The sequence below is a fragment of the Pongo abelii genome, chromosome 1, assembly GCF_028885655.2.
Source record: "Pongo abelii isolate AG06213 chromosome 1, NHGRI_mPonAbe1-v2.0_pri, whole genome shotgun sequence".
Taxonomy (NCBI): domain Eukaryota; kingdom Metazoa; phylum Chordata; class Mammalia; order Primates; family Hominidae; genus Pongo; species Pongo abelii.
This window is the reverse complement of record NC_071985.2, coordinates 65746743-65759923: the sequence shown is the minus strand read 5'-3', so window position 1 is coordinate 65759923 and position 13181 is coordinate 65746743. Positions and strand designations below refer to the sequence as shown.

General features: G+C 34.9%; 1 protein-coding gene across 3 annotated transcripts in view; it reads left to right on the top strand.

Moving 5' to 3' along the window:
- Nucleotides 1-13181, top strand: part of TSEN15 (tRNA splicing endonuclease subunit 15) — a 43836-nt gene that overhangs the window by 16408 nt on the left and 14247 nt on the right. The window contains exons 4-5 of one of the 3 annotated variants that reach the window (XR_008511050.2): nucleotides 2553-2669; nucleotides 4087-4224. The exons of 1 other annotated variant lie outside the window; for it this stretch is intronic. Coding sequence is in view for 1 of the 2 variants with exons in the window: in XM_009240151.4 (XP_009238426.1) it covers nucleotides 4087-4228; nucleotides 4761-4781 (163 nt within the window). In the remaining variant the exon portion in view is untranslated. Of the gene's footprint in view, nucleotides 1-2552; nucleotides 2670-4086; nucleotides 4229-4760; nucleotides 6190-13181 lie in introns of those variants that run through there. One more of the 3 variants, XM_009240151.4, reaches the window with a different exon arrangement.

Sequence of the window (13181 nt, the reverse complement as noted above, 5' to 3'; positions counted from 1 at the left end):
CTTTTTAGTTGAATTTTTTTTCATTTATATTCTCTCTGCCCTTTCACCCCTCTTTTTCCCTAATGCCTTGGGAAAAGGACTTACATTAATTCTGGAGTAGAGGGTTACTAGAACTAGTTCTTTCTTTAGAACATCTCTGAAGATATTCTTAGTTATGAGATTTAACCCTCAAATGCTACATACTTTCTTGAAGGACCGTCCATTATTATTTCCCTGTAATTGAAAAATATTTCCACTTTCTGAAAGCATAATCCTTATTACAAATTCATTTAATGACCACTATTTTATTTGAGTTCTAAAGTCTCATAACTGCAAAATGACTTCTGTCATTTGGCTTCTCTGCATATTAGGATGTGTGTCCTCACCTTACCTCTGTTAGAAATCTGCTGCTGGTGAAACCCCCAATTCTGGCAGCTTCTTTTAACTGATACAGCATTTTTTTTTCTCTTACCCTTAAAAAAAAAGCTTGCAGTTCATTACAGAATGACTTCCCACTGGGGTGGATAACTTGATTGTTCAGTAAACCCCCTTGGAATTTTAGCTGCCTTGATTTTTCACTAGGAAGGCATTGGCATGAATTTCAAGGAGGTGGTCTGTTATCCCTGAAACTTTTCTTTGGGACTGAGCCTGTGGATGAATAAGGCTTCTTTGGTGCCTCTGACACCAACTTAATTTTGCATTATGTTTCAGAGTTGCATTATGGCATGTCATTCCATTATATCATAATGAGACAAATCAAGGAATTATTCCCTTTTACTAATAAGGCTATAGCATATATTATTTGGCCATATTGAAGAGGATAGGAGATACTTTCTATGGGTTGAAATTAATACTACTTTTAACCCATGATACATTCTATTTCAATAGCATCTGAAGTTAAAAGTAATGTGGTCTTCAACTTCTTGTCCTCTGTGTAAATCTCCAGAGATTACTTAGTCTCTGTTTTAGAATCATTACAGAAAAATCAATGCCAAGATTTATGGAAAGCATTTAAATAGCTTGGACTAAAGGTATTAGCCAAATAGTGTTAACTGTGTATTTGCTTCAGGCTTGTTTTCAAGTTAGCTATATGAAGCTCTGGAATCACCTTTTTTCAGTACACAGAGCTCCTCTGTGAACAGTTATGAGAAATAAAAACCTGTTGTGAGCATCAAATTTTGTTGCTGTTAATAAATAGCTATTATTATTGATATATATTTTTCTTTAGGTGGGATTTTTCCCTTTAGATATAACTGAGTTTAAAACTTGAAACTGTTAGTATTAATACATAGGTTATATTTTTCATAGGTTGATTTCTATCCAATATGAACTATAAAGAATTTTATCATTTATTGTTGTAGATTTTTGTGATGAAACATACAATATTTCCAATATCTTCACAATATTTTTCCAAAGAACTGAGCTATTAAAATTTATACATATAAGGAAACATTCTGTCATTTCTAAAGTAAGATTTCAAACCATAAGCTTGTTAGAAATTAAGTGAGATTATAGTATTCTGGTGATACTTAAATGTTCTTGGGATCTTTACAATCATATGTGGTTTTTTAAGAACTTCAGAATCTTTTGTTACTGTTATTATTAATAGATTGAGAAAGTATAACCTGTTGACCAAAAGGCAAAGTAAACATTTTTAAGATTTTATGCAGTATCCTATGATGGAAACAAACAAGAAAGGTCTTGTTCTTGTTTGTTGAGGAAAAGATGATGGCTTTGCTTTAAACATACTTGAAAAATCGACTAGAAGAGATCCTGAACAAGAAACTGTGTAAGACTTCTGGAATGTACTTCGAGTAACAGAGGCAGATAAACTATTTTATTCTGTTACTACTGAGAAGATTCACTGGTAATTCACAATCCCCACCCCCTCCAGCTAAATACCATAAGCAAGGCCTCAGAAATGGGAACTTCCATTTCATTTTTGACAGTGATTTCTCTCAACTCTGAAAACAAAACCCCTTTTACAACTCTGAGTTAGTTTTCAAATGTTAGGGTTTCCTGCATGGGTATTTGGGGTAAGTATGAAAATGTTTTGCTGCTTAAATCAAAGAAATCTGGAAACAGATATAAATTGAGAATGGAAAAAGAGTAGTGAATAAGATGGAAATTTCTTTTCTAAATTTCAATATATGGGCTAGAATTCCCATGTAGTTTTCCTTAGTGAACACCCCCCCCACACACACATACACACATACAAACACACCTTCTGATTTAAATAATATTATATCTTCAGAAATGGAAAATGTGTAAAAGTTATGTTAACAGGCTTCCTTCTTGTCTGTGTCCCATTCTCATCACAGTCTACCAGTTAGGGATGTTTAGAGAAATTTATCTTGTGGCATTGAATTGGCTTTATGTGCATTATATATTGGGTTTTATGTATTCTGCATACTGCGAAGTAATCATGATGCATGCTGACAACAAAAGATGTAGATAAGTTAAAATTTTAGTTGATCCATTGTCTGTTTCTTCTTTTCCATCTTTGTAGCAAAAAATTAATTCAAGATGGACAGCCTATAAAAATTGATCTTTTTCTATTATTATTAATTTAGATATTGGTGTGCCACTTTTGAAGAAGGAAAATACTTAGCTACACTAAAAGATTTGCATTGAAGAAGCGATTGTGATATGCTGCCTTTTATCACAGTGTGACTTCCCATCAGTGCTGAGTAATGAAGTTTCTGATTAATATCTATCGTTGCTTTATCAGAATATCTTTCTCTAAAGTAAATCATTCTTATGAATAAGAATCTAGCTAGTTGTAATGCAGTTCAGCATAGGTGGAAATAATTTTTCAAGGACTAAGTCAATTTATGGGATTCACACTGTTTCAGAAAATAAACATTTTCTGTATTTCCACTAATGGCAAAGTGTACCTTATGTTTGGGTTAGTATTCAGTTTTAGCAATAATCGTGGAGGCAGGGGTATCTATAAATATTATATCCCAATTTGCAAGGTAGTAAAGCTGTATATATACTACATAATATGACCACTTGACAGTTTATGAAGTCTTTTCATATATACCATTTAATTGATTCATATAATAATCTTATGTGTAGACATAAAGGTATACTACTATCTTCATTTAAAGTATCCTTGAAAAGACTTTCTCCATTGAATTGCCTTTGTACCTTTGTCAAAAATCAACTGACCAGGCTTATAGCACGTTAAGAAGTAACTTATATGACAGTATTAACACAAAGGATGGGGCAAGGAATGAAGCTATATTGGAGTAAACAATGACACCAGATGTTATGTGAAGAAATGAAGAATACCAGGAATATTAAATATGTGAATGTAAAAGACCCTAATATATTTTCCTTTCTCCTCTTAACTTTATAAAAAGAAAATTATTTAAAGTAATAATTATAACACTATATTACTGGATTTAAATATATAAACATATATGACAATAATAGCATAAAGGAGGAGGAAAGGAATAAAGCTCTATTGGAGCAGTTTCTATATTTTTTAGAATCAAGTTAGTATTAAGCTGAGAGAAATTGTGATGAACTAAGGCACAATAGTAATCTCTAGAGTCATCACTAAGAAACTCAAGAAACTATAGTAAAAAAAAATACATTAATTAAAATGGTGTACTAGAAAATACCTATTTAACTGAAAAGAAGGTGATAAAGGGGTGAGAGTAAGAAAAAAGACATGTGATATATAGAAAACAAATAGCTAAATGGCAGGCATGAATCCAACCATACCAATGTTAATTTTAAATTTGAATAAACACTCAAAAGGGCAGAGATTGTCAGATTGGATATAAAAACAAGATCCAACTGTATGCAGTCTATAAAAGATACACTTCAGATTCAGAGACAACGATTTTGGAAAACTGTCAACTATTTCTATACCATTCTCTTTCCTTTCCTTCTGTGATTCCAATTATGTGTATGTTAAACTTATTTGATACTATACCAGAAACCTCTGATGTTATTTTTTAAAATTATTTTTTCTCTTTGTACTTCAGTTTGGTTTCTTGTGACCTGTTTTCAAGTTTTCTAGTACTTTCTTCTGTCACATCTCATCTAATTGAGTGACCGCAACTCCTAAGTATATTGTGACTTTATTTTCAGGATAAGGGAGATCTTGAAGGCATCTCGAAAATTGCAAGGTGATCCAGATTTGCCGATGTCTTTTACTTTGGCCATAGTGGAGTCTGATTCTACAATAGTCTATTATAAACTTACTGATGGATTTATGCTGCCAGACCCTCAGGTCAGTGTTGAGGTAACTGACAGCAAGAAGTACAAAAAGAGGAAAATTATGACATGATTTTAAGTGTGACTCAAGTCATTCACAGTACTGCCACTTCCTTTGCCACAGGGAAAATTCAAGAAAAAAGTCTTGATTTTCATCCCTCAGAAAATTGGTTATATTTTGTTCAAAGTAGCATGTTCCTAGTTATTTTTGCAAAAAAAAAAAAATGATTTCCTTACTCTTTGGAGAATTTCATGGTTTTCCAAAGTATTTTATGAAGTCATCATGTGTTTAATTATTTAGTGAGTAACTGAGGTGGAATGTAAAGGCTAATAATAGTTGTAAGTAAAAAAACGCTTCTTTAAGAAATGTTAAATTGGTTTGGACATTTTGACAGGAACATTTTAATAAGATAAATGTGCTATATGTGATTTCTTTACATACTTTGTTGGTATAATTTGGATAATTACATTAAATATCTTTCTAATTTTGCTTTTGGATTACATTGTTTATCGGAGAAAAGTCCATCCTGATCTTTTTTTTTTTCCAGACTATTTCTCTTAGAAGATGACATCTATGTTTCCTGATGCTTGTTTTATTCATACAAGATTGGATTTGAGACCCATCAGACTGCTTCATCTTTTATCTCAGAGATAGTCAGGGTTGACTTAGATAGTGAGGGTTGACTTCCCCATTCCGTAAGGTTTTCACTCTGAAGAATAAAACTTCCCCAGGTAGAAGACTTTCTCCTCCTTAAAAAATATAGGGTGATTTCTTTAAAACTTTGTTATCTAGAGACAGTTTAATTACAGTTGTATACAGGTTTATGCCTAGGATGTATTCAGATGGGTGGGACCTGTGTGCTGCTTTTGTCATCCCACACTCAAAGTTGCCTCTTTGTTTCTTGCTGCCACTGCCAGCTCATTGTTGAGACTTCCAACAATTCTCTTTCTTGGAGAAAGAGAATTGTTCCAACTTCCAACAATTCTCTTCCTCTTACTCAACTCTCCCCGGTGCCTTTTGGCCACTGCAGCTATCATAGAATGGCATTTTATATATACCTTGTCACCCACTTCTGTTTACTTTTTCCTCTCCAGTAGAAAGTAAAAGATTTCTTTAAATTGGTCTTCCCATTGCAGTTACTGTTATTTCTCTTTTTTGGTTAACTTTAAATCAAAACTCAAAATATGTTCATCCAGAGTGTAAACTTACATGTCTTAAGTAACAGGGACCAGAGACATGTTACCTACAGGAGTTCTGAGCCATCCTTTTCATTCTTATCACATATCATAGCTTGAATATTGCAACAGTGTGGGAGAGAGTCAACCATAAAAATGTCTTCATTAATTAGATCCAGTTATTCCACTTTTGTTAACGTCTCTCAAATTGTACAAAGTATGAAAAATTATATGCACAAAGATGTTCCAAGTGACATTACTTTTAGTAGCCCAAATTATAAACCACTTTAAAGTTTAGGGTAAAGATTGGCAAACTTTTTCTATAAAGGGCCAGAAAGTAACTATTTTAGGTTTTCAAACCTATTGTCTCTGTCATAACTTGTCCACACTGCTGTGTGAAGCACAAAAGCAGCCATAGACAATACATAAACAATACGGGCATGGCTTTGTTCCAGTAAAACTTTGTTTACAAATGTGGTGCCATAGTTTGCCATCCCTGGGTCTAGGAAATAGTCAATTAACAGATATATACAAATGGTACATAATGTACTTATTAAAAATTGGTAATGAATATTATTAAAAACATGAAAATATTACATTAAGTAAAAATTGCAAGACAGAAAAGTGTATGAGTGGGTGTAATCATGGCTGAAATAACAGACCAAGCATATGATAAAAAGATAACAAAGTAAATCAAATTACTAACTGGTTATAGTGGGATAGGAGGCAGAAAATGGATGACTTTGTCTTTTCTCAATGTTTTTATTTGTATTTTATAATAAAAATGTTTTAAAATTAAAAGGTGTCTTGAAATCTGTATTAGTTATCTATCATTGCAAAATAATATTACCACAAACGTAGCAACTTAAAACAGCACACATTTATTATCTTATAGTTTTTGTGGGTAAGGGACCCGGGCACAGATTAGTTGGGACTTCTGTGAGGCTACAGTCAAGGTGTTGGGCAGGGTTCCAGTCTCATCTGAGACTTGACTGGGGAAGGGTCAGCTTTTTCACCCACATGGTTATTAGGAGCCTTCAGTTCCTTGAGAGTGCTCAATGCTTATGTGCCGTTGGCAGGAGGCCACCCTCAGCTCTTTGCCACATGGGCCTTCTCAGTATAACTGGTTGCTTTCTCAAAGCCAGCAAAGGAGAGTCTCAGCAAGATGGACCTTATAATCTTATATAATGTAATCACATACATCCCATCACCTTTGCCATATTCCGTTGGTTGGAAGCAGGTCATAGTTCCTGCCTACACACTAGGGTTTCATGGCTGATTAGGAAACAACAATAACAAGAATGGAAAAATGATGAAAATTAGGAATATCACAAAATAGTATAAAGCATCATTCTTCATCTGTAGTCATTCCTGACTCCTTCCTTTGATGGTATTTGAATTTCACTTTTATTCTTGGTGGGAGGTCTCCATAACTCCTGGCTCCCTCTGCTTCCCCAGAAGACATGAAGATGGACCTATTCGGAACAATATGTGTTTTGGTGACTCTAGTGGAAAATTTGCAGGTCTAAGAATCCTAAAACAGTTTATGATAAATTCTTAGAGTCTCTTGATTTCTTAAGTCTCTCATTTGATTCATTTTGAGGGCTTTCATTATAATTCTAGAAAAATAGCATTTTCATAAAGAAATGTAAGGATAATGTCAGATTTGTGTGTCGGATCTGTTGACCAGTGGGCTCCTATATAAGTACAAAACCAGAAGTGTCTTTTGGGGTTGGCTGTGAAAGGTGCTTTTCCAACTCTTTAAACTAGAATTCAATCCTGCTGTATGTCTTGGGATGTTTACTCTATTTCAGAATGTTCCCTGTGTACTTCACCAAAGTTGTTCTGTCCAAAGCCAGCCAGATACATCCTAACATGAATAATGGCCCAGAACTGTTTGGAAAGGGAGGCCACCCAGCTGTGTATGTCTCATTTTAATGAAAAACTAGATAAAGTGATTTAAGTAATTTTGTAAGTGAGTTTACATTTGTCTCCCTGTTAGACAGGGCTCCTTAAGAACAGAACGAGAAATCATGTATTTTTTAATACATCTCTGTATCCTGCCTCTTTGCACAGTAACTCACATATAGTAAACCCTCAGTAAATACTTGGCAATTGAATGAATGCTGATTATAGACATGTCTGATTATATAATGGCTTATTTTTTCCCTCTGGGCAAACTAAAACAATTCATTTGGACACCAGAGGGCACTGCTAGATAACCACAGCATTTTCAGACTCTACTAAGAGTAGATTAGCTGGAGAAGTGGTGTTCTTGAAAATTTATTTTCAATCTGTAGGAAATAGCATAAATAAAAATATAAATAAGTTTTACGTACTCACATCCCCTTTTTCTTTCTGGCATGCCTCTAAAATTATACTGACATTAAATATGTGACTTGATTCATGCTTTGCTTAAAATGTAGATCTATATTTAGAAATAAAAGCCTGTTTAGGGTAGGGGTAGATGGGGTGGGTTATATATATATATATATATATATATTTTTTTTTTTTTTTTTTCTTAACCATATGAAAGTATGCATTTTAGTTTTTCATTCTAAAAGCCTAATTTATTAAATGAATTTCAGGATCACATCACATAGCAATAAACCCCAGCTCTGGAACACTCACTATTCTGGCTAAGTGCTGGTGGTGAAAGATATACATTGCTGCTTTAATATAAGCAGGTATTCCTTGTTTTATTGCAATTCTCTTTATTCTGTTTTGGGGATATTGTGTTTTTTACAAATTGAAGATTTGTGGCAACCCTGCCTCAAGCAAGATTTTCGATACCATTTTTCCAACATGATCATTTCATATCTTTCTGTCATATTTTGGTAATTCTTGCAATATTTTAAACTTTTTTTATTATTATATCTGATATGGTGATCTTTTTATCAGGGATATTTGATGTTACTATTGTAATTGTTTTGGTGTGCCACAAATTGTGCCCATAGACAGCAAACTTAGTTGATAAATGTTATGTGTGTTCTGACTGCCCTACCAACCAGGCTTTCTGCCATTTCTCTCCCTTACTTCTGGCCTCCCTATTCCCTGAGAAACAGCAATATTGAAATTAGGCCAATTAATAACCCTACAATGGCCTCTATGTGTTCAAGTAAAAGGTAGAGTAGTACATCTCTCACTTTAAATCAAAAGCTAGAAACGATTACACTTAGTGAGAAAAACATGTCAAAAGATGAGCTAGGCCAAAAACTAGGCCTCTTGTGCCAAACAGTCAAGTTGTGAATGCAAAGGAAAAGTTATGGAAGGAAATGAAAAGTGCTACTCTGGTGAACACATGAATAAGAAAGTGAAACAGCCTTATTGTTGATATGGAGAAAGTTTGAGTGGTCTGCAGAGAAGATCAAACCAGTTACAACATTCCCTTAAGCCAAAACCTAATCCAGAGCAAGGCCATAACTCTCTCTTCAATTCTGTGAAGGCTGAGAGAGGTGAGTAAACTGCAGAAGAAAAGTTTGAAGCTAGCAGAGCTTGGTTCATGAGGTTTAAGGAAAGAAGCTGTCTTCATAACTTAAAAGTGCAAAGTGATGCAGCAAATCCTGATGTAGAAGCTGCAGTAAATTATCAAAAAATCTAGCTAAGATAGTTGATGAAGGTGGCTACATTAAATAACAGGCTTTAAATGTAGACAGAACGGCCTTATATTGGAAGAAAATGCCATCTAGGACTTTCATGGCTAGAAAGAAGCCAATGTCTGGCTTCAAAGCTTCAAAGGATGGGCTAATCCTCTTGTCTGGGGCTAATGCAGCTGATGACTAAATTAAAGCCAATGTTCATTTACCATTCTGAAAATCCTGGAGTCCTTAAGAATTACGCTCAATCTACTCTACTTATACTCTATAAATGGAACAACGATGCCTGGATGAAAGCACATCTGTTTACAGCATGGTTTACTGAATATTTTAAGCCCACGATTGAGACCTACTGCTCAGAAAAAAAGATTTCTTTCAAAATATTACTGTTCATTGACAATGCACCTGGTCACCCAAGAACCCTCATGGCCATATACAAGGAGATTAATGTTGTTTTCATGCTTGTGAACACATTATCCATTCCATAAGGTTAAGGAGTGGTTTTGACTTTGAAGTCTTATTGCTTAAGAAATACATTTTGTAAGGCTGTAGCTGCCATAGATAGTTACTCCTGTGATGGATCTGGGCAAAGTAGACTGACAACCTTCCAGAAAAGGATTTGCCATTCTAGATGCCATTAAGAACATTTGTGATTCATGGGAGGAGGTAAAAATGTTTGAAGGATGTTGATTCCAACCCTTGTGAATGACTTTGAGCATTCAAGACTTTAGTGGAGGAAGTTAACTGCAGATGTGGTAGAAATAGCAAGAGAATTAGAATTGGAAGTGAAGCTTGAAGATGTAAATGGATTGTTATAATTTCATGAGACAACCTGAACATATGAGGAATTGTTTCTTATGGATGAGCAAAGAGTGGTTTCTTGAGATGGAATCTGCCTCTTGTGCAGATGCTATGAACACTGTTGAAATGACAAAATATTTAGAAAATTACATAAACTTAGTTAATAAAGCAGCAGCAGAGTTTGAGAAGATTGATTCCATTTTTGAACATTTTACTGAGGGTAAAATGCTATCAAGTAGCATCAGAGTCTACAGAGAAATCTTTTGTGAAAGGAAGAGTCAATGATTTTGGCAAATTTCATTGTATGTTATTTTAAGACTTTGCCACAGCCACCGTAACCTTCAGCAACCACCACACTGATCAGTTAGCACCCATCAACATCAAGGCAAGACTCTCCACCAGCAAAAAGATTATGACTTGCTGAAGCCTCAGATGATCATTAGCCTCTTTTGCAATAAAGGATTTTCAAATTAAGGTGTGTGCATTGTTTTTTAGACATGACGCCATATACTACATGTTCGTGTAAATGCAAGTTTTATAAGCACTAGGAAACCAAAAAAATTGTATGACTTGTTTTATTTCAATATTTACTTTATTGCAGTGGTCTGGAACTGAACCTTCAATATCTCCAAGGTATGCCAGTATAAACTTTTCTGTAAAAGGGGTGCCTTCTTTAGCTGGGGCATGAAAGAGGGAAATGGCACGTGAGGATTTCTCTCTGGTGCCACCTTTTCCTTTCTTTTCTGGAGTCCCTCATCAGTGTGCCCTCTGTGCTGGGGCAGCTCAGTGGAACGCTAAGCTAGGTCCTATGGCTCCAGACTAAGTATTTGCTTCTCCAGGCTGAGCCTCTTTAGAAGAATATGTTAGTAAACACCATAGATCTCTTGTAAAGAACATGAAGGAAGAGGTACTTTGGAATTCAAATTTACAATTAGAATAGACGAGAAATCTGCAAAGTTCACGTAGTCAGCATTTTTATTTTTATTTTTTATTTTTTACTAAAACAGCTTTTCCCTTTTATAAGCCTGGAACCAAATGACTTAACCAAAATTTCATGGTGTTTCATCTCTTTCTGAGTATTTCTGTTCTGAATTCCTCTCTGAGGTCACTTTTTCCATTGCAGCCCCTAGCAGGAGGCCTCTTCACTGCTGCAGCACTGTGGTTCCTGCCAAAGTTTATAGTTCTTCTATACAGAAGCTCTTTATTCATCTGCCATATTTTACCTTGAGTGTTTACATGTGCAGAATAATGTGCTATCCTCTGAACAATTAATAGTAGAATTTTCCCTTCTTTCTGGCCAATAACTGTTCTGTTCCTTACCACCCCCATTCTTGCAGTCTAATCCTCTTAATGATCTTTGGATAAGAACTGCTTGTACTCACTAAGGAAAGTGGATGGAAAAATCAAATGTCTAGTAGGTAGGTGTGCTATTATAATGTTTAAATGATTTTGAAAATTTTCCCAAAGCCAATTTAAGCAAAATCAGAGATTGGCCTTTTAGGTTTCTGGGTACTAAGTGGAAGTAATAAGAAGTATTTTATTAAAGGTTATTTATTTATCAGTTTATCTTCAGACATTAACTGGTATCTTAGCTAGGACACCCATTACAAAATAACATAGCCTGGGTGGCATAAACAACAGAAATTTATCTCCTTACAGTTCTGGATGCTGGGAGTTCCAAATTAACGTGCTAGCAGACTCTTAAGGGCTCTTTTCCTGGCTTGCAGATGGCAGCCTTCTGGCTGTGTCCTCACATGGCCTTTCCTCTGTGAGGCATGGCAAGATTGAGAAAAAGAGAGAGAGAGGGTCAGAGCACGTGCAAGTGCATGCTCTCTGGCGTCATCTTTTCATCTTCTTATAAGAACACCAGCACCATCAGATTAGGGCCCCATCCTTATGACATCAGTAACTTTAATTACCTCCCTAAAGGCCTTATCCCCAATTCCAGTCATATTGTGGGACAGGATTTCAATATACGAATTTGAAGGGTACATAATGCAGTCCATATAAACTGGGCTCCTTCTCTGTGCTCAGATACTGTGGTAAGTCTAGGGATACAAAGATTGGTGAGACATGACCTCTACCCTCAAGGAATTCAGACAGGCAATTACAACTCTCTTTAGCCAAAATTCTAAACACCCATTGTTAGTGTGAATTGAGAAATACTTGTCTTGCTGTGTATAAAGTTTGTGTAGTTTACTTAACGGTGAAGGGGTTTAACAACTTATGATAAACAGTTTTCAAACGATCATCATATGTGTATTATTTGTCCCAAGGGACTCAGCATTGGATCATATGCAAAGAAAAAGTGCACAGTGAACCTCTAAGGAGCTTATTGTCTCCCCTGAAAGGAGAAAATCTAGGTACAAAATAATTCAAGAGCATTACAAGGACAATATTATACATAAATGCAAAATTATAATCATGTTGTACTTTATTCACTACTAAGTGCTTCAGAACCCTATATCTTGATGCTCACAACAGAGCTGATGTTACTTACATGTTATTAACTTTTTATCCTCATAAGCTAGAGAAATTAGGGCACAAATGGTTAAGTAACAGCTCCAGGTAGTAGCAAGCGAGTGGAGTGGGTAATGCAGATTAGATCCAGGTCTCCTGATACCTAGCACTGTATTGTTTTCAGAATATTATGTTGTCTTTTTCTTGTATGAGGCAGAGAAATATATTAGTGTGTGCCAAAGAGTCTTTGGGAGGAAAAAGTTATTCAGTCCTGGAGAGAGTTAGGAAGTGATTTTGGGATCAATTACATTATACTCTGATACTTGAACAAATGTATCAAAATGTCAAGCTGTTTGTGGGTAATTCTGAAAAACATATTCATAAGCAATATATTTACAGAGTTTTATTCCAGAGGATAAACACATTCATGCTCAATGCTTTTATGTTGGCAAACCTAAAACAATATTTAATAGTAAATAAAGAAGAACTCAGAAAGTTTCTCTGCTTGTTGACATTAAATTTTGTGCTGGTACAAACAGAAAATCCAGAAACTTATAAATGATCATTTCACCTCAATGAAGAAGGGTCTTGCACCCCAAGTACTCCTCAGATCTGCCTGCCAGTGCTTGGAATCCTAACATAATTCTGTTTCTTAATCATGAATCAATAATCCAATTTAATTTGACAAACATTTTGATAGCAACTTCATGGGTAAGACATTGTGCTAAGATCTGGGGGAAAGACAATTCCAAATATGTTATTATTAGATTCAATAGGTCAAATTAATCAGCTTAACTGTTACAAGAATTTCTAAATGTTTATTCTCAATTTCTATACTTACATCATTGCAGAGCAGCAATAGTTTGTGGATTGATACCTGTGTATGAACCACACTTTGAGTGGCATGTGTTAAAAGCTTTGATGAGAAATGAGAGC